The sequence below is a fragment of the Haemaphysalis longicornis genome, unplaced genomic scaffold, assembly GCF_048455015.1.
Source record: "Haemaphysalis longicornis isolate Haplotype H1 unplaced genomic scaffold, Haemaphysalis longicornis Haplotype H1 scaffold_11, whole genome shotgun sequence".
Taxonomy (NCBI): domain Eukaryota; kingdom Metazoa; phylum Arthropoda; class Arachnida; order Ixodida; family Ixodidae; genus Haemaphysalis; species Haemaphysalis longicornis.
The window spans coordinates 124210209-124229519 of record NW_027526214.1 but is presented as its reverse complement, the minus strand read 5'-3'; the positions used below and the strand labels follow the sequence as shown (position 1 = coordinate 124229519).

Below are 19311 nucleotides of genomic sequence, written 5' to 3'. Positions count from 1 at the left end.
GAGCACGTAACCTTCCACTTTGACGTTTCAATGCCCGAAGAGAGTGCATCATTTTTGTTTTTTACTTTTCTGAAACCGCGCAGCACCCGAGCAATCCGTGTGCCCCACTGAACCGTTCTGTCGTGGTAAAAATGAAACATGATTTCTTAGCTGTTTACACGTAAGGAAAGATGTCGTCTTGCGCGAGTTTAAAAAGAGCTGGCAATTACATGGGTTAATCTGGAGCATACTGAAGTCGTGCTAACCGCCCGTGTCTTGCTTACTAAAATCTTAACAGGCTCACGACGTTTAGAATGCGTAATTGGCGCATTATTTGAGTCGTGATGAATGCAGCACTCACAACGGTCGACGCCGCCTGTGACTTGCGACTCCCGTGGGCGCCGCTTTTTCCGCACGGCCCAGTACCAGCAGATGTGCGTGTATATTCCGACACGAAGTCTGTGTGAGTCCTGCAGGCTACAGAGCTCCCTTGCACTTCGTACGCGTGCACATCAGAAGCGGGGTTCGCGAGTAACACCAATGGGCGACACATCGATATTGCACTTGAAGGGACAGGCAACCGGTTTTTCTTGAGTATATGTTCTTTAGATCATATGAAAGCCAGCGTTTTACATAGTGAAGTAACCACAAGCAATTTATAAACAAATTGCAGGGAAAAATTTTAATTTGGCATTTGGCACTGGAATTTAATTTGGCACCTGCTCACTGGATCTCCAAGACCTCTGTGCAGCAGGTGCGGAGAGGCCCTATCCGTGATCCACATCCTCATAGAATGTAAGGCACTCGACAATACACGACGCAAACACTTCCCTCAACTACACACACGACATATTCCACTACACCCATCATACTTCTTAGGAGATGATGCCATGTTTTCTGTTCAGCGCACCTTTAAGTTCCTATCAGAAGTTCACTTTTTACAACTCATCTCATACCACCCATAGCTTTACCCCTGGTCCTATACACCAGCCACCTTATTTATTTTTTTAACCACTCTTGTTCTTCACCCTGGCCCTTTACACCAGCCATGCTCATAGCTTCTAACTGATTTTATTTCTTGTTCTCTCCTCATCAAATCACTTTGTGTTTGGCGCTCTTTGCCCATGTCGGCCTTGCGCCAATAAAATCAAACCATCATCATCATAATTTGGCACTAAACTTCCCCATTCTGTAAAGTGACGGTTCGTAGTGTACACTACATTACGCGTCCTGGACATATCGCTTCGCAAACCTGCAAACCTTACAGCTACTGAAACGTTTATTCACTTATTGAAAACCTTTTAAAACAAGTGTTTGTATGAGTTTAAATTGTATATGTATTTCAGATGCAAAACATCTCTTGCTCGGGGCTATGTCCGGCGTCCCCTACACTATATAAAAAAAAGAATTAGCGGCGCCCGGTTTCGATCCCACGACTCTCTGGCCGCAACGGGAGGTACGCGGCGCTCAACCCACTGCGCTACAAAACCGAGACAGGAGCAAGTGCTACGAACGCGCCTTATGTCCTTGACTCATTCAAACTACGTCAAGAAGCTACTGATACAACGAAGGCACGCGAAGCTGAAAGTCAACTGAAACGACGAACTGAAAAGTTTAGAGGAGGATGTTGAATTTCCCGTGGGAAAGCTGTGGCATGACGCGCCACGCGCCTTGCAGCTCAACCAGAGAAGAGGACGAAGAGGGCGGGCAGAGGGATAGGAGCGTGAGTACGCAATAAAGAAAGACGGGAACCAGGAGGTGTTCGATCAGGTAACGCCGGTGTCGGTCTCTTGGCTGTCTCTACATTTCTCTACATTTCTCAGTCTCTACATGGGGGTTCACACTACGTTCCCATTCGTATCGGCGTCCGGCGTCCGCACCTCGGAATGGCAGGCAACGAAAAAGCTAATCAGCTGGCCCGAGAAGCCGCAGCCCGGGCTCCTGCCAACTTCGAACCAAATCAAACGCTCACGGTCCCAACAGCACCTAAATTGAAGGACTACTCCACGGGAAGGAGGGAACTGCCACAGCTCTCTGACACGCTCACAAGACACCAAGCAACCCTAATTAGAGAAGCTCAAACAGACACCTTGGACACTGCAGCTAGACTACACAAGATATGGGGAGATCCTGACACACCACCCCCTACTTGCTCTACCCGTAACGTCATACTCGACCAAGATCACATCCTCTGGAACTGCACAACCATACGCAACACTACAAACACACCCAACAAAGGATGGCTGACCGCAACAAGCACCGCCGAAGAGCAAAGGCAGCTGGCGGGGTACATCGGGCAGCGGCTTGAAGACGTCACCAGAGGTCCTCTGGAATGTGAAGACTAAACAGGCCTGCGTGCATATTTTTAATAAAAGCTTCTCTCTCTCTCTCTCTCTCTCTCTCTCTCTCTCTCTCTCTCTCTCTCTCTCTCTCTCTCTCTCTCTCTCTCTCTCTCTCTCTCTCGGCTCGTCTCGTGCCGGCTCAGGAAGACACCGGCGTCACTGTCGCTCCAGGAGTCATCTCCTCGCCGCTCGGCTCGTCTCGTGCCGGCTCAGGAAGACACCGGCAACACTGTCGCTCTAGGAGCCCTTAAAACGGAAGGGTGCTCGTCTCGTGCCGGCCCAGGACGACACCAGCGACACTTGCTCCAGGAGCCATCTCATGGTCGGGGCTATGTCCCTCCCTTGTTGTTGCGCCGTCCACACCCCCACTGCGCATGCGCGTCTCTCCTCCATTCTCCTCTCCTCCAGCTGTATAAAAGCAGGTGCGCGCGCTGCGCGGCGTTCAGTCTGCTCTGAGACACCGCCTGCGCCGGTTCTGCTCCGGTGTGGAACCTACACGGAACCCCCATGCTTTGCATCACCACATAGTTCCCTTCGGGGAGATGGTGGAATTTTTTTAAACATTCCTTTTAAAATTTAAAGATGCGCCGCCCGCCGCCTCTGGGTTGCTCTGAGTGTGGTTAATTAATGTTTATTAGTAAATGTTTAATGTTTAATTAATGTTTTTAGGTGTGGTGAAGTGATTAATAAAACAAAGGAATAAGAAAGCCTGCAATTCACGATTTTTTTTAGCTGGGGACAAGTTTTTAAAAACCCTTTTTCATCTCGCATACAGACAAGAGTATGTTGCCGCGTTATTTTATGTCATGGTTGCCAGCATTATTTCTGGGAGGACATACCATAGAGTTTCATACAATATAATATTAGTACGAAACTCTATGGACACGTACAGCTCGTAGTTCTAAAAATTTCAATGTAAGAAGTTCTACAGCGCTATTAGCAAAACCGTTTCGCGAAGGGATGCCCTTTCATTTAGTATAGAGAACATATACTCTACAAAAATCGGTTGACTGTACCTGAAGACTGCTGCTTTTCTTTGCTGCGTCATGAAAACTGTGGCTGTGTTGTGCGATTGGGTTTCCTCGCCATTGACGAAGTACTCCGAGACTTATGGCTTATTTCGGTAATTGTTAACTCTGAAGCAAATAACTAGCGCGAGAATATTTCATCATCGCCCATTTCACAGCGACACCGTGTTCATCACTCGTCTGCGGTCATGATAACCGGTTCCCCATGGATTTGTGACGGTATGCTTCTGTGGGTCCGTGGGATAGGGTAGCGCTGTGTTCGCGAAAATGCCGTCACGGTCGGCGTGAATTGTTTATCGGGAAGCCATGTTTGCCTCTTCGACGGCATGCGTTCATTATCGCGTGCGAACGGGCCAGAGCGAAGCGTCGAGGGGGAGATGCTGAGCGACACCAGAAGAAAGCGCAGCGCGCGAGTTACGGTCGTAGCGATGGCGCCGTGCGCCAGATGCAGCAGGGGCCCAGTTCACGTTCGTGGCACGTACGAAGGAAAAGCCCCGCAGGGCAGCTGGGCGTGCAACCGGACGAGCTCGTTGTCGGGCCAACTGTGAACTGAAAAAAAAAAAGAAAAAGTACAACATTATAAAAAAATGGAACGGTTATTTCCCGTTCAAATCTAACTCACGCGATAGTTTCACGAGAGTTTCCACGATGGCTGCGGCGGCTGGCTTTAATTTTCGTCATTTTGTTTTCTTCGCAGAGGTGGACGGTTTTCCCAGGACGATCGACTCCTACTCGACACACGTGAGTTGCCCCGGGCTTGCATTTCAGCGTTTCCTTCCGGGAGATATCTCGGTTCGTACACCCAGTGCTTCCTTTTTTGTGCGGGCGATGTTCGGGGAAAACTGGGTAGCGAAAAGTTGGCCCCATCAGTGTTTCAACGAATGTGTAAAGTGATATATATATATATATATATATATATATATATATATATATATATATATATATATATATATATATATATATATATATATATATATATATATATATATATATGTATATATATGTATATAAATATATATATATATATATATATATGTATATATATATATATATATATATGTATATATGTATATTCCTTTATTTTTCATCCTTGGAGATGAGGGAGGCAAGGGAAAAAAAAGCTGTACAATCATCCACGGCCGGGCCAGAGCGGCGGTGCGCGCTGTGTTGATACCGACACGTGCGCGCACGCCTCCGCTCCAGCCTGGCCGCGAATCAGCTTGACTTGCTCTCGCCTCACTTCGTCTAAGACCATTCGCCCATCTTGCATTGGCTGCCAACCCTGCCAAAAACGGCGATGTCAAATTTGTCCCCAAATGACGACAACTGCCACAGCCAGTAGTACAGCTTCCAATTTCACATTGAACATAAAAGGTAATTTTACTTGCGACACCGAAATCGTGATTTATCTGCTCGAGTGTACCGAATGCCAGCTTCAGTATATTGACCAGACCCGCAAATCTTTTAGACTTCGTTTCAATAATCATAAATCGCATATTAAGACCCTCCCGAACCGGCCGTTGTCCCACCATATCAACGTAGTTGGTCTTTCATTTAACAAAATAAAAGCAACAATCCTCGAATCCGGTTTCCGCTGACATCATGATAGGGAAATCAGGAAATCGTATCTCATTCACAAATTCAAATCTATGAAATCGGGGTTAAATGAAAGCGTTGGCTTTCTTGTCGCACTGATCACCTCTGTGTAACCTTTGTACTGCTGTTTACGTAGATATATTTGTGTTTGCATTGGCCCGCGTGTATACGGTTGCGCGCGTGCCCCAAATAAGCATTTATTAGAATTTTGTCTATCTTAGCTTCGGCATTAGTCTGACAACTGATGCTATCTATACCGCATTCGTTAAGACCGGCTGACTATCCAGATGTTACTGTTTTTCTTTTTTTCCGATCTGCATTGTATATTTTATGCTGACTTCGCTGTTTAGTAAACGTTTGTTTTTCATTCACTGCTCTTTTCCCATAACCATTTCCCGTTACTCTATCTACCGTTTTTGTACAACTGTCACTGTTTTTGCCAGTGTAAGTGACCTGGCACTTAGAAATCCTGTTATACTTGATGTGGAATCAAATTTTCATCAACTGTTGTCGTCCTGCCCAACGCGACACGTGTCAACATGTTTACCGTGATTGGCTCCTGATGCTTTATAAGCCAGTTTACTTGCCATTTGTTTTTATTCTGACGAAGGGTTGCCCCAAGCCGAAACGTTAATACACTTTCGTTCGTTACCCTTTAGTCTTCTCTTTTACTGTATATATATATATATATATATATATATATATATATATATATATATATATATATATATATATATATATATATATCAAGGTTGCAGTCGTCATTGCCAGTGCTATTCGTTCGGCTGTTTCCGAAATATTTAACAGTGCCGAATGACGTGTGTTTGTCATGTTTCTTTGATACAGTGATAAATAGGCGAAAATATAAGTCGAGAAAAAATCCGCCATGTTTGTTTCCATGTGGCTTGTGTTTCGCCCCCCCCCCCCCACCCTGAGTCCGTAAGATGTTTTCTAAAATCTTTCATTCCTGAGGAAGACCTGTCTCAGGTCGAAACGTTGGAAATAAAGTCTCCGAAGAGCGTACTTCGACTTTGTGCGTATTCCTGCAGCAACTAAGGACTCCAATTCACGACTATATATATATATATATATATATATATATATATATATATATATATATATATATAGAGAGAGAGAGAGAGAGAGAGAAAGCAAAGGGGAGGATGTGGTAGGTCATTGAAACAGATAAGGAATTTGGAAAGAAAGAAAAAATTCCCGCCAGGTCGTGGGTTCGGATCCCACCTGGCGGGCATTTTTTCTCCACTTTCTTTCTTTCCAATTTATTTATCTGTTTCAACGACCTGCCACATCCTCCCCTTTGCTTTCCGAGGTTTTCTTGACTGCCAACTCTTATTTTCTGTGTTATTTTCGACGAGCCCCTCATTTCCTATTCTGATTCGCTACATGCATAGCGAGGGCCTCTGTTCTGGCAGTCTTGGTGCCATATGAAGCTTAAGAGGGTTCAACGCTGGTCGACCACTCTCGACATGTCGTAGACACTCGAGTCACGGCCCGGGGGTTAAAAAGAAGGTCCCTGTTGGAACTTTCGAAGGCTACGAAGACAACGCAGGCACGTGGTTCAACAGACGCATAGACGAAGAAGGTGAAGACGACCAGGCGAGGCGTCAAGATGGCTGCTTAGCACCCGGTTCTCTGTACATATTGTAAATATATGTGATTTTCCCAGACGACGGCCTCCTCCCTTGCCTCCCTGGACGTTTTCCACATGGTGCCGAAACCCGGGACGTCAAGCGACACGAGGTGAGCCATGGAGCGGGACTCAATTCTTCGACCGCATTGCTCACCCCGAAACGAGGAGGAGGCGTCGAAGCAGGTGAACCGGCTTCTACTTGCCCAGATGAGCCTTCTTGAATTTAATGAGAAGATTATTGCCGAAATAACGCCTACTCTGGAGCACCACAAAGACGTCGAGGCCGCAGTTTCAATAGCAAGGCTCCATCACAGTGCCGACCGACTTGCTGCAATCAGCGAGAAGCTGGATGCCCTTGCATGCGGAACCAATGTTGATGGCCAAGACGACGACGCTCTAGAGTCGGTCAAAGAAGCATACAGGATTATTTGTTACCTCGAACAAATACTTTACGGACGAGAAGCCCTCACCTCTCAGGAGCCACATCTCGCAAAAGAGGGCAGAAGGCGACAGCTTCAAAAGTTTGAGTCGAATCATACAAGCGGGTGTAATGAGCCTGGGGAGGAGACCGGAACTCGCGTGACGCCCACGACTTCAACGACATCGATGGAGGTTCCGGTAATAGGATATCAAACCCAAGAACCTTCAAGCTTGGCTACATCACCAGGTCCAACGACGACATGCGCCTCTGTGAATGACCAGTCGACTGAAACGGCACTTGAAATACGGCAGACAAATGCGCATTCCTTGATCAGAACTGAAGACACCGTTACACTGGGAACTTCACACCAGCAGCGAGAGGTAACTGAGCAAGAACCACCGCAATATATGCCAGCTCCATCAGCAACAGAAGAAAATACACTGCAAGAGGGGATAGCTTCAGAAGGTGACATCGTCAACGTATGGAAAACTGAAGTGCTCGAACACTCCCATGCGTATACAGTCATGACATGTCCGGACGACCGTACGCAAGATGACTTTTACAAGAGCCTAAATGTAAGTCTAGACGAAGGTGAAACACGGAGGAAAGCAAGGACAACTGTGCCAGTCAATACAGAGTCGTCCTTAAGATACAAGTTTGACTGTGTTTCCGACATGTCTGGACATGGCCAGACTGCGCACGACATACCAAGTCAACACAAAATACTCACCGACACAAGCACCAACTCGTCCATGATATTGAAGGAAGCTGTTCTCACGCCTCAAGATGTGGTGTCAGCAACGACAGAGGCAACGAAAGTGATGCCGATAACCCACTACGAGGACAGGGCCACACAAAGCCGACTGCTTAAGTTCGCTCCTCACAAAAGTACGGACCACACAACCGTGGCCCGGCAGCGGTCAGCAGTGTCAGTGGTCATCAAGCTGATGACCACCGAAAAAAACTACACTTCATCTACTAGAAAAAGGGCAGCGAGGGATACTCGCGCCAGCGTAAGGACATCGAGTAGCAACCAAGCCTCCAAACGTGTTTGGAAATCAATGAAGGTGCGAGGAATAAGTGTTGCCACCAAATTTCAGAGTGCCCAAAACGTCAATAGTCAGGTTCCAAACCGAGTTGCCAGGTGCAAACAGAAAACCTTGAGGGAGCAACTGTTTCCGAAATCAGTGTGCACACGAAACTACGCTGGCAAACAAGGCTTTGACTCAACCCATAACACAGTCATGGTGCAGAAAAACACATCGAAAGTCCGGAGAAAAGCAAAATCTAGAAGAAAACGAAGGCCCAAGATCAGAAAAAAGATCACTGCAGACACCGGCTGGATACGAACGACAGACTGACCAGTATTTTCGCCCAGAACTTGGTTAAGCAACATTAACGTTTGTTGATAGTACCAGCACCGGTTTCCTTTTTCTCGCTCGCACGCACTGCTGTCGGGCGGGAGAATGTTGGAACTTTCGAAGGCGACGAAGACAACGCAGGCACGTGGTTCAACAAACGCATAGACGAAGAAGATGAAGACGACCAGGCGAGGCGTCAAGATGGCTGCTTAGCACCCGGTTCTCTGTACATATTGTAAATATATGTGATTTTCCCAGACGACGGCCTCCTCCCTTGCCTCCCTGGACGTTTTCCACAGTCCCCTTCACCCCGAGTAGTCCGAGTGGCGCTGGCTACCACCCCAAGCACAGGAAACAAAAATACCTAAACATAAATACCCCAGAAAGTGGAGGGGAAAATCGCCCCGCCGGTAGCGTAGTGTTTATCGCACCAGACCGGTATTCTGGAGGTCGTGGGCTCGGATCCCAACTGGCGGGCATTTTTTCTCCACTTTCTTTCTTTCCAAATTATTTATCTGTTTCAATGACCTACCACATCCTCCCCTTTGCTTTCCGAGGTTTTCTTGTTTTATATATATATATATATATATATATATATATATATATATATATAATATGTAATTTGACGTCGATAGTACATACAGTGCGTAGATACATAATCACACACCCAAACGGAATATATCAAGAAGCTATGGAAATAGCCGACGTGGAACTTGGAAGCAACAGTCACGAGGTCGGAATCGGCGCGACTTGAATGCCACTGCGTTTGGTTGATGCGGAGTCTTCCTACAGCCGGGCTGTCAGATCCAGAAAACACGCTACGGGAGAGCAAATATCTCAAAGCCATCGTGTTTAGAAAAGCGTCAAAGCTGGCTCGCGCGACTTCGTCCACGCTACGACCGTCTCAGGTCACAGGGCCTGCACAACTGATGGACTTTCCCCGTGGCTAACTTTCAGCCGCAGGGAAGACGGCGAACGCCTCGTGCGCACGTCCCGATTCTTCGCGCCAACGGGGACTCCCGTCTGAACTGTCGTGATCTGAAGGAGCTAGCTCCCTTGTGTTCCGCGAACGCGTGCTCCTTTCTCGTGCAGTCGTTGCAGACGGTAGCTTCTGTAAACCTACATGCGCAGTTGAAGACGCACTCGCCCTAGCTCTCCCCCCCCCCCCCCTACTTTTCCCGACTTTGCCCAGCCCAACAAGCGAAGCTGTGCGACCAAGTAGCCACCCTCTACGCCGTAGGGCAGCAAAGCACGGCCAAATTCGCAGACACCCTGCAGTGAGGCACTGTCCAGCGCCGACGAAGAAGAGCAGTGCCGAACAATCGCCGCAGGTGCCCTGGACCCTGGAACCCCGGACGTCTCACTCCCCCCTCATCTGTTCGGCGTCGTGGCCAGGCACGGCAGTTGTCGTCGCGGCACTCTGGTCGTTCGTGTCCGTCGTCAGCACGGAGCTCGCTCAGCGAATTACGAATCGCTGTCTCATCACGGAGTGACGCCACCGGCCACCACCCCCCTCCAGGTCTTCTCGTTCGCCGCCGTGTGCAGTATGCATGGCACTGAGTCGATTCGGGACAGCGCGGCCGCTCTCCCCTCGGGGCCGCTGTCGAGAGGGAGGGCGTCCGCGGTTGTTGAACCCTGCGCGGCGAGGCCCGAGCAGCTGGCCGGCGCTCCTTGAGGAGCTTGATTGGCCGCCCCCTTTGTGCGCGGCGACACGGTCGCTGCTCGCCATTGTTTCCGATCGAACGGCACCGTCAGCTGTGACGGCCGCGTCGGCGAGAGGTCGCGCACGCGTGGCTGTACTACGTTGAGGTCGGTCGCGTATTCTTTAGAGCGCTCGTTTTTCCGCAGTTGCGCTGCTGAGCACGAGGTCGCGGGTTCGATTCCCGGCCGCGGCGGCCGCTTTTCTGATGGAGGCGATAAGCAAAAACAGCCGTGTGTGTGAGAGATTTCGGCGCACGTTAAAGATCCCCAGGTGGTCAAAATCAATCCGGAGCCCTCCACTACGACGCGCCTTATCGCCTGCGTTGCGTCGGTGCGTTAAACCCTACAATCAATCAAATCGTTTTCCCGCAGGCCATAGATGAGGGGATGTGACTAGATGAACACGGAAAGGTGCACTTCCTGGGTGACGTCACGGGGGGTGGGGCCCTTGTGCGCGTGCACTACGCGGAGGCCCCTCGCAGTCTTCTACGCTCATCGGACGCAGGGCGAGGCAGGACCACAGGGAACGGTGGAGGTCTGCTACTGCATCTCCCGCGGTTTGAAAAGAAGCTCGGAGCAGCGGGCCGCATTTGGTGCAGCACTTGGGTCCACGCACGGAATTCACGGCAGCGAAGCTTTGTTGCCACCGAGATGGGTCTACAAATGTGTTTCCCCGAAATTCGTGTTGCTTTTGGCTGGGTTAGCATGGCTTAGGGATGGTGAAGTATGATGGTTGGATGTTAATGGCGCAAGGCCAACTGGGGCAAAGGGCGCCAAGACAGTAGCTATCTATGAGAGGTGAACACGTAAGCTCTAAAATCAGTCAGCAAGAACAAAAGTGACATCAGGAAACGACAATGAGCATGGCTGGTGTAATAAGGACATGGAGCGATCATGCGTGGCATGAAATTAGGCCTAAAATTGAACTTCTGCTAAATATTTAAAAACGCGCTTGACAGAAAACATGGGCTCGTCAGTCAGTAAAAACGCTGGGTGCTGTGTAGTCTGCATAGTTGTGGGAAGTAAGTGCCTTGCATTGAATGAGTATGTGAACTACGAATAGGGCCTCTCCACACCCGCTACACAGAGGTCTTGAAGACCCCGTGAGTGGGTAGGACGCTAAAGTATCGTGGGTGCTGTGGACGGGCAAGTAAAAGGTTCCCGTCTAAACAGTACGTGAGGGTCCCGCCTCTGAAACCACGTAACAAGACCAGAATGTCCCGAAAGATGTTGTTCTGGTTGAGCGTCGTAGGTGTGCTGCGAGGGGAGCGTACGCAGTTGTAGCTAGGGCAACGAGGGTAGAAAGTGCCACATCGCGACAAGTATGTATCGAATTCGGCGAATGACGTGCTTCTTCCCGTGCTTCTTCCGGGCCTTTCCGTCCGTCGGCTTGGCATTCTAAAGCGGTAGCAATGAAAAGCGAATAGAACTTGGATTAGTTTGAGATAACTTTATTTGAACAACTCTCTCAGCCCCATTTCAGCTTCAAATGGCGGTTTTTAGCCAATAAATGCCGAAAAAACTTCGGAATTTTATGCTCAGTGACGTGTTCTGGACACGATGGGCCTGCGCTAAGAGCGCGCTTACCTGTGCGTGGACTGCCTGTGGGCATTCAAGGGATGTGATCAAAAGGCACTGCAGGCCATCGCCCAGTCGTGTCTTGGCGGCCGGAGCTTCTGTGGCCTCATCGAGAAATTTCCGGAATGTTGCTGGGGGGTCGCCGCTGCTGGGCGTGTTTTCTTTATAATTTGATTATTTGTTTCACGTTCGCGATGAAATTGGCATAATTGTCAGCGGACACAAAGGAGCCTTTTTGACGGACTACATCTCTGTTTTGGATCTTTGAAGTGGACTCGGTTTCGCGGAAGTAAACATTCTCAAGACGGGCGTATTTCGCCCGTTCTGCTTGACGGTGGCTGACTCCAGAAAAATCCGCCATCACGTATCGTTTGTTTCCCGTAGCTTTCTCGCAGTACAAGTGATAGTTTCGACGATAGGTGAGCTCGCGTCTGCTGGCTGAGTGATTTCAGCGGACTGAATTCCCAATGAGCAGCTTCGCTTCCTACCGCTTCGCGTGCTGTTCGGTTCCACTCCCGACTTGCAATTCACCAACGCGTCCCCCGAAAAAGGTTATGCTGAAGAGTGGTTTCGTCGACGGCGCCGTAGTTCGGACGTGGCTCATTGGGTTAGGCTTCGGCCTGCCTCTTGTGAACAAATTCGGGGGTTCTAGACTCGGATCCCTTTACGAAGCAGTGGGTGAGCAGTTTAGGGGGAAAGCCGGCTCTTGGCGAAACTCTGCATACGTGGCCGCTTTTATTTTTCGGTCTTTTCTGGCGATGGCGCCGGGCTCAGCAGCCGATGACGAGCGTTCGGCGCGGCGTCGCAAGGAAACTGCAGGTCAAAAACAATTTGCGAGTGACGGCTTCTGGCGTCAGCGTCTTGGACAGTAGAATCACTCCTTTGCAAGCATTCCATAGCACGAGGCGTTCTGTGGAGCGAGGCTAAACTCGGCGGCAGCGAGAGGCTTAGCACAGGGAGTTTTAGCGTAGCTGCTAACGTACGCTAGGCTACGGTCGGCGGGTACTGGGGCCTGACCGTGCAGGCGTCATTCGCTTCCCGGGGCCTCGTCAAAGCCGCGCATTCGTTCCGGCGAGGGGCGGCTCTCCTGGCTGGCCACGCCTGCGCGTGCGTGCGCAGTTGGGTCCCGCGAACCACCGACCCTGGCGTAGCGTAGGCTAGCCGCTATGCTTAAACTACGCCAATAAACCGCGGCAGATGAAGGGAGAGGAAGAACGGTGCAGAACTAGCGGACAGACGGCCAGCGAAATTCGCAATCTCCATCATGTGTGTTGCGCGGACATCACAAATAACAGTCATTGTTCAGCTGATCAGTTACGAACGACACGTAACTTCGTTGAGTGAGGGTTTGCCATGACTCAGCTGGAAAGTGCACAGCGTTTTACTTTTGTGTGTAAAGTTCTGCGAGTGGAGTCATTCCGCGGAAGGTGACCGAAATCCCTCGCGCCTGCTTTACGGCAGCCGGACTCGGCAGCGCTGTTGTCCTGGAGATGGAAGGTTCGGAAGTGCGTCGGCCGCGTGTCCAATCAATTCTGCGGCCGTCGGGCGGAGGAGGTCCGCCGCGTCGATTCAATATTCATGCGAGTACATAGTAACGGCGTCCTGTGGTCGATTTAGTGCGTGTTTGGTACGGCTGCCGGTATGGAGACGGCGGGTTCCGCGAAAGCGATCTTCCATAACAGGGGCTGCTGCCATGTTGGCTCCACGGCGTAAGCTTGAACGCCATCTCGGGTTCGACGAAACCTCGTCTGGTCAGCGGTCGATCTTAAAAAAGTCAACCCAAATTGGGTTGGGTCAACCCAACCCAATTAGGAACCCAAATTGCTTGTTCTTTGTTCAGATTGGCGATCCGTAACCCATACGGATTCATTGTTCACAAGCATTTCATATTTGAATTTGTCAGTGTCAGAGATTTTACACATCAGAAGTGCTCCAGAGCTGCTCCGCATTTTACTTGTTCATAGAATGTCTACGGCGAGAGCGGTTTTAAACTGTTCCGGGCAGGCAAGTGACACACCAGATATCCTGTTCTCTTCCTGCGATTGTTCCCACTGTGCCAGTAATAACAGATCCGCGCCTGGCCCCTTCTGCAGCGTGCGTCTTCAGTTTACTTGAGCGGGCGTGGGAGAAAGCGCGTCGTCGTCTGCTTCGCGCGCAAGATGCGCGCAAGGCGGCCGGCCGGCCGGCGGTGCGGTGCCCACGTGACCTACCTGCCGACTGCTGCGCCGCCCCGCGTCGCCTCCGCGCACTCACTCCGGCTCCGGTGGTCGCAGACTGCTCGCTGCCAGCCGAATTTTCTTGTGTCCGCCGTGTGTCGTTCGTGCCGACGCGCTGACCGCCGCGGCGTAGCAGCTGACCAGCGCTCGTGACCAACGGTGCCGCGGGATTGTGTGTGTGTGTGTGTGTGTGTGTGTGTCCCTTTCGATCGACCGCGGATTTGACCCGTTGTGCTGTTTGAAAAGTGTGCTGTGCGACCAGCCCACGTCGGCTACTTTCTCGGCGAGCCGAAATACCCACTCTCGTTTAATGAGGGAGAAATCGCTCAAGGTAAGCCAGAAAGAAGCTTCGGACTCGTGGCGCTTCCGGTACGAGCCGACTCGCTCGGGTGCCTCGATTCGCGGAATTTCGCTGCCGTCGATTCTGCCACGGGTGAAGACGGCAGCGAGAGATGAGCTGTCGAAGCAGGAGGGGGTCGCTGACTAGTGGAGGGACTGCTACGCACTGCAGCTGCTGTGTTGAACGCTTGGGCTGTTCTTGCCCGCGGGTTCTTGGCGAAACAATTTCATCCTTACAACTTGGCCGCTTTCTTTTTCTCGCGTTTGTGGCGATTGCGCCGGGTTCTAGTGGGCAATGACGAGCGTTCGGCGCGGCGTTGCAAGGAAACTGTCATAACATTTCACGATCGCGGGATTTCCCATGGACGACGCGAAGACGTAGCGTATTTAGGGGCGTTTTTTGGGCGAGTACATTTATCTGCTGGCAGTTTTCAGCTTAGTCCATACGTGCTATTGTTGATAAAGCAACAACAACAAAAAAAGCTTATTGTCCGCCGAACGGCGAAGCGAAGAGTACGGGAAACGAGCGGCGAATCGCTCGTCATTTCTTTGTCCCGTGTCGTATCTCGACGGAGATATCGGCGTTGGAGCTTGACGCAGGCAGTGTTGGACAATGAATGATGACCCGGTTCTCGAGGCGTGCGCAGCGATTGTTTAATCAGCGCCGCTGGCATTCGCTGTGCAGAGAGGTCGGAATTTCCGGGACGAATTTCAAATCTTGTGATGGGACGCACCTGTTTTCTGGTCACGACTGCGGGGCAGTGTAGAGACGCGTACGGGACGAAGCTGTACTCGCGTCGTCTCCAGTCTTGCGGAATGTCCACGGTTGAAACGGCTACTGGCACACTGTAAGTTGCTCTTGCGCGAAGCGCCGGAGACCAGGGGTGCCCCCAATGCCTCACATCGCGGTTTTAACGTCCACCCAGCGCAACACGTCGGTTGATGGACAGCGCTCGTGCTGTGGCGCACTGCGCATGACGTGTTTTCAAAGGGCTTTAGAAGACAAAATGCAGCCTTGTTCAGTTCGGAAGAACGAGCCTCACTCTTTACCATTCCGGCTGCGAAGGACGTATATTAACAAAACCAACGTTATCACTGTGTTAGCGGCATGACAGCATTCGAGGGATAGCATCAAAACGGGACCACAATCGCCCAGCTGTGTTTCTTGGCGGTGCGTCAAGTCGTCGGCCTCCAATCGCACGAACAGGATTCCATGACGACGTAGAGACCTTGCTTGTGGAAAGTAGCTGCGGAGTCCTTCACATTTTTCTTTATCTCGATGACTTGTGTGAAATTCTTGATAAAATGGGTGTCATTGTTGTCTGGACAAGGAAAGGGATCAAACCCGTATTTTGTCTTCATGGCCCCTTTCGAAAGGCACACGCCGCTATTCTTGCGGGAGCTCTCATCTTGGCGGGTTCCTTGAATCGTGGTCGGCCCTCTTTTCTCGCGGCGCCGGCCTTAACGCTGGCCCAGTTTCGGCTCCAGCCGCACTCTGCTCGTATTCTAAATCAGCTTCCTCGTTGTCTTCGGCGCCTGGTCGCTCGGCTTTCTAGCGCGGTGGGCGCCAAGCTCAAAGGCGGCGACTTGTGTGGTGCGGAAACGTGGGCCTTGTCCTGATCGTGCTGGCAGACCATACACGGTGGCGAAACAGCGCAGCTTTCGACAAATCGCGAAGAAACGCATAGCTGTAATTAGGCAGTTTTAGCATATCGTTACCGTGTTTGCGTTACCGTGTTACCGGAAGCCGCTGGCGACGGTGAAGCCTGTGCCGGTAAGTTACCGTTGGCGGTAACTCTCGCGCTGTGCACTCACACGGTAAACGGTAACGCAAACACGGTACCGATACGCTAAAACTGGCGATTGATTGCAGTTAGCGAACGTCTGGGCAGAAAAGTTCATCAAGACTGTGCACATGCGCACGCGCAATCACTTAAATGGCACAAAATCAAACTCGCAATCAACACCGACAAAGGTGCTGCTGCCTACAAGTACTTCCAATCAAGAGAGAAACTCATTTTCGTGCTTACACTCGGAGCTTTACTTTGCTGGTGCTCTTATCACCGTGCCTATATTTGTTCACGGCTTCCAGTTAAACTTATTACTGTGTTTGTACAGAATGCCTGTGTTATCAACATGGGGCACACACGGGCTGCGGTGCGCAGACAAATGAGATGTGTGCGTACCTTTTAGGGAATTGAAATGCTGCCATAGCACACCGGCCCGTCTGGCCAACTTATGACCGGCCGTGTTCTAGCGCCATCGTTCCCTCTGCGTGTGTGTTTACGCATGTGTGTAGTACCTATGTGAAGTGACGCTGTCGTCAGTTCTGACTGCGGTTAAAAAAGCGGCGAGGACGAGATAAAACGCAAATGGCCGAGCAAGAATAACAGCTCAAAGGTAATTTTGCAAAGAAAAGCCATGACGTTTCGCGATGGCGGCGCGCTCGTGAGATGCGCACAGGGCACTGCCCTCTTGTCTAAGCAGTGTGTTAGTCTCGCCACTTGATGCAATTCCGAGTGTTGCCGTGTTAAATGTAGAGGCTATATGGCCGACAGCGCCGGTGTCGTCACCCCTTTCTTTAACGGCGCATTTTCGCAAAGGGCTGCCGACCTAGCAAATTTGGCCCCGTACATTAATTATGAAAGATGGGGAAAATATTTGAGAAAAAGGGAAAAAAATTCATGAGGCTGGGTTCATTAGCCACTTCCGCCAGTCCCTTGATCCGCTTTTTTGGCTGTGAGCATATGCGTGCAGAGGGCATGTAGCCGGAAGGAAATTTGTCGGTAGCCGGTACAGCTACAGATTCCCGTGAAGAATCCTGCAAGAACACCCTAAATGCTCACAGTAAACGCCTTTTTCCGTAAATGGTACGGTGTTTGACGCTGCAGATTTTGTCCACACGATACAGAAGTTGAAAGACGAACCCGCGGTAACGGGAAGCGTGTTTTCGAGCTACCGTGCCGCTTCTTGCGCCAGCGTGATTCACTCCTCCCTGGAGGGCCGTTACGTGATTTCACCCACCCATCGCGCCGATCTCAGGCGGCTCTGAGCAATACCAACTCCAAACTTTTCTGGAGGTTGTTGCTATAGTGAACTAGAATAGGGCACTGTAGTTTTGCTGAGAGGCGACAGCTTTGAAAAGCCAACTTCTTCCAGCCTGAGGCGAAAGCCCGTTTGCAGGTGGTGGGCTGATTACTTACCCGTCAGGTGGATTTCTTTAGTTTCCGTTGGCCTCTCGTTGCTATTTCAGTTTGGCACCCCTTCGTGACGCATCGAGGTGCACCGTTATAGTCAGCCACATTTCGCGCGCTTTTAACATAATTCTCATCCATTTGCGCCTTTTTTCTTCCGTGTCTCTGCCATGCTGCATATGAGATCCGGTTTGAGAAAGGGAGATAGTGGAAAGTAGGAGAGTACACAAAGGGTTTTTTCAAGAACCAAATGGCCAGGAAAGAAAAAAAGGGTCGTCGAGCTGGATGGCAGGGCTGTGTAAAGGCGTGCAGTGCAGTTTCGTGCGGAAAGTTCAGTAATGTTTGTTGTCCTGCACCAAACGGTCGAACCCTACTGTGTTTTTCGTGCGAAACGATTGGCTGTGCCATTATTCCTTGGGTGGCCACGTATACAACCGTGGGCAGCGGCATCGAAGCTACCCGCGAAGGGTCGGAATTCGCAAATGCACCCCCCTTCCCGTTTGCTCCAATGTTCGCGGTTCAGTTCTTTTTTGAGTTCTAGGGCACCGATCCTCCAGTATCCGTGCACTCCCTTCTACCCTCCGTTTTTCTGATCACCGCGAAAGATTCGAAGCGCTGGTACGTCGATCACATTTGGGCTTCGTAAGCGTGCCTTTGCGCATTTTCAAGGGTTCGGCTACGGGCGCCCGCTGAGCGCCATTAGGTGGAGCATTTCCATGTGGCACGTCCTTTCTCGTTTCTCGCTGGTCGTAATGCGATTGTTAGCTATACGAGGACAAACCGTTAGCCTGCAGGCCGCCAGTGGTCCGCCTCCTTCAGTCGCCGGTTGCCCCATCCGGGGGGTCACAATCGAACTTTCTTTAAGATGTTTGCGGCGAAACGCAGATAGTGGGAATTTCGATGACCTGTCCACGGAAGCGGTGCTTTACAGATCAGCGTAGTGTTGAGTGAAGCTCACCCATAGAAGAATGGCCGCGTACGTGCCCACTTCCCCGCGAATGTCGTCGGGCGACGATAGCGTTCTCTTGCTCCTGCCCCGCCAGTGCCTCCCCCGTCTCGCTGCTCCCACAATGAACACGGTGGAAGTTTGCTGAAGTCGATTCGATTTCCCCGCATTCCGGTGCTCGTGCGTCATCTACTGGAACCTTTCGTTACTGTTTCAACTTGAAGTGGCCCCACAAGTCTACTCTTGGGCGGGAGCAGTCTTTGTGTTTCTGTCAAAATATCGTTCTCAAAGCGCGTATTTTTATATAAAGCGAAAACCAATTTTGAACTTAAATAACTGCAAATATCACTTGCGTATTGATCTTTTGCCTCAAATATGCCTAGTATTTTTTTTTTTTTGCCACTCGACAATGTTGACAGGTATGGACTATGGACCATGTGAACAGATCTGGCGGGTTGGAAAGGTTTTGCCTGGATACGCTGTTGCGGCTCGAGCCTTTCCGTCCGTCTGGTGAAGCTCGCGGGTCACACAAGACCCCGCGGCGAACGTCACTATATACAGGCTTTTAAAGGTGGCGCTCTTTTCTCTCATTGTTGTGTGCCGCGAGGATTTTCATTGCTCGGTCGGCACCACGTGATATTGTTTACATATGGGCGCAGCCATTTTGTTTTTGGGTGCCTCCCTCCCTCTCTCTCTCTCTCATGCGCGGACGCTAGAGTGGCCGGTCACACTCTGCCCGTCACAACTGGCAACGGTTTCGTTGGAAGAGATGGCAACACTGCAAGCCAGAAACAAAATGGCACCCCTACGCTTCCGGGTGCACGAAGTAGCGGTACTCTTGCGCATAGCTTGTTTAGTGACGCTACCCGCGACCACCACGGGCCCACCGGCGACCTCGCGGAAACGGCTGCCCATATTGACCGGTAGAGGGCGCAGGGGCCTAAGCTCCGGGCCTTAGC

At 50.7% G+C, this 19311-nt stretch overlaps 1 protein-coding gene across 4 annotated transcripts in view; it reads left to right on the top strand.

Moving 5' to 3' along the window:
* LOC144160989 (rab11 family-interacting protein 4A-like) overlaps positions 1–19311 on the top strand; it is a 270063-nt gene that overhangs the window by 162521 nt on the left and 88231 nt on the right. For 3 of the 4 annotated variants that reach the window (XM_077692054.1, XM_077692053.1, XM_077692055.1), the window contains one exon: positions 4047–4090. In XM_077692054.1, the coding sequence (XP_077548180.1) occupies positions 4047–4090 (44 nt within the window). Of the gene's footprint in view, positions 1–4046; positions 4091–13911; positions 14205–19311 lie in introns of those variants that run through there. The other variant, XM_077692056.1, reaches the window with a different exon arrangement.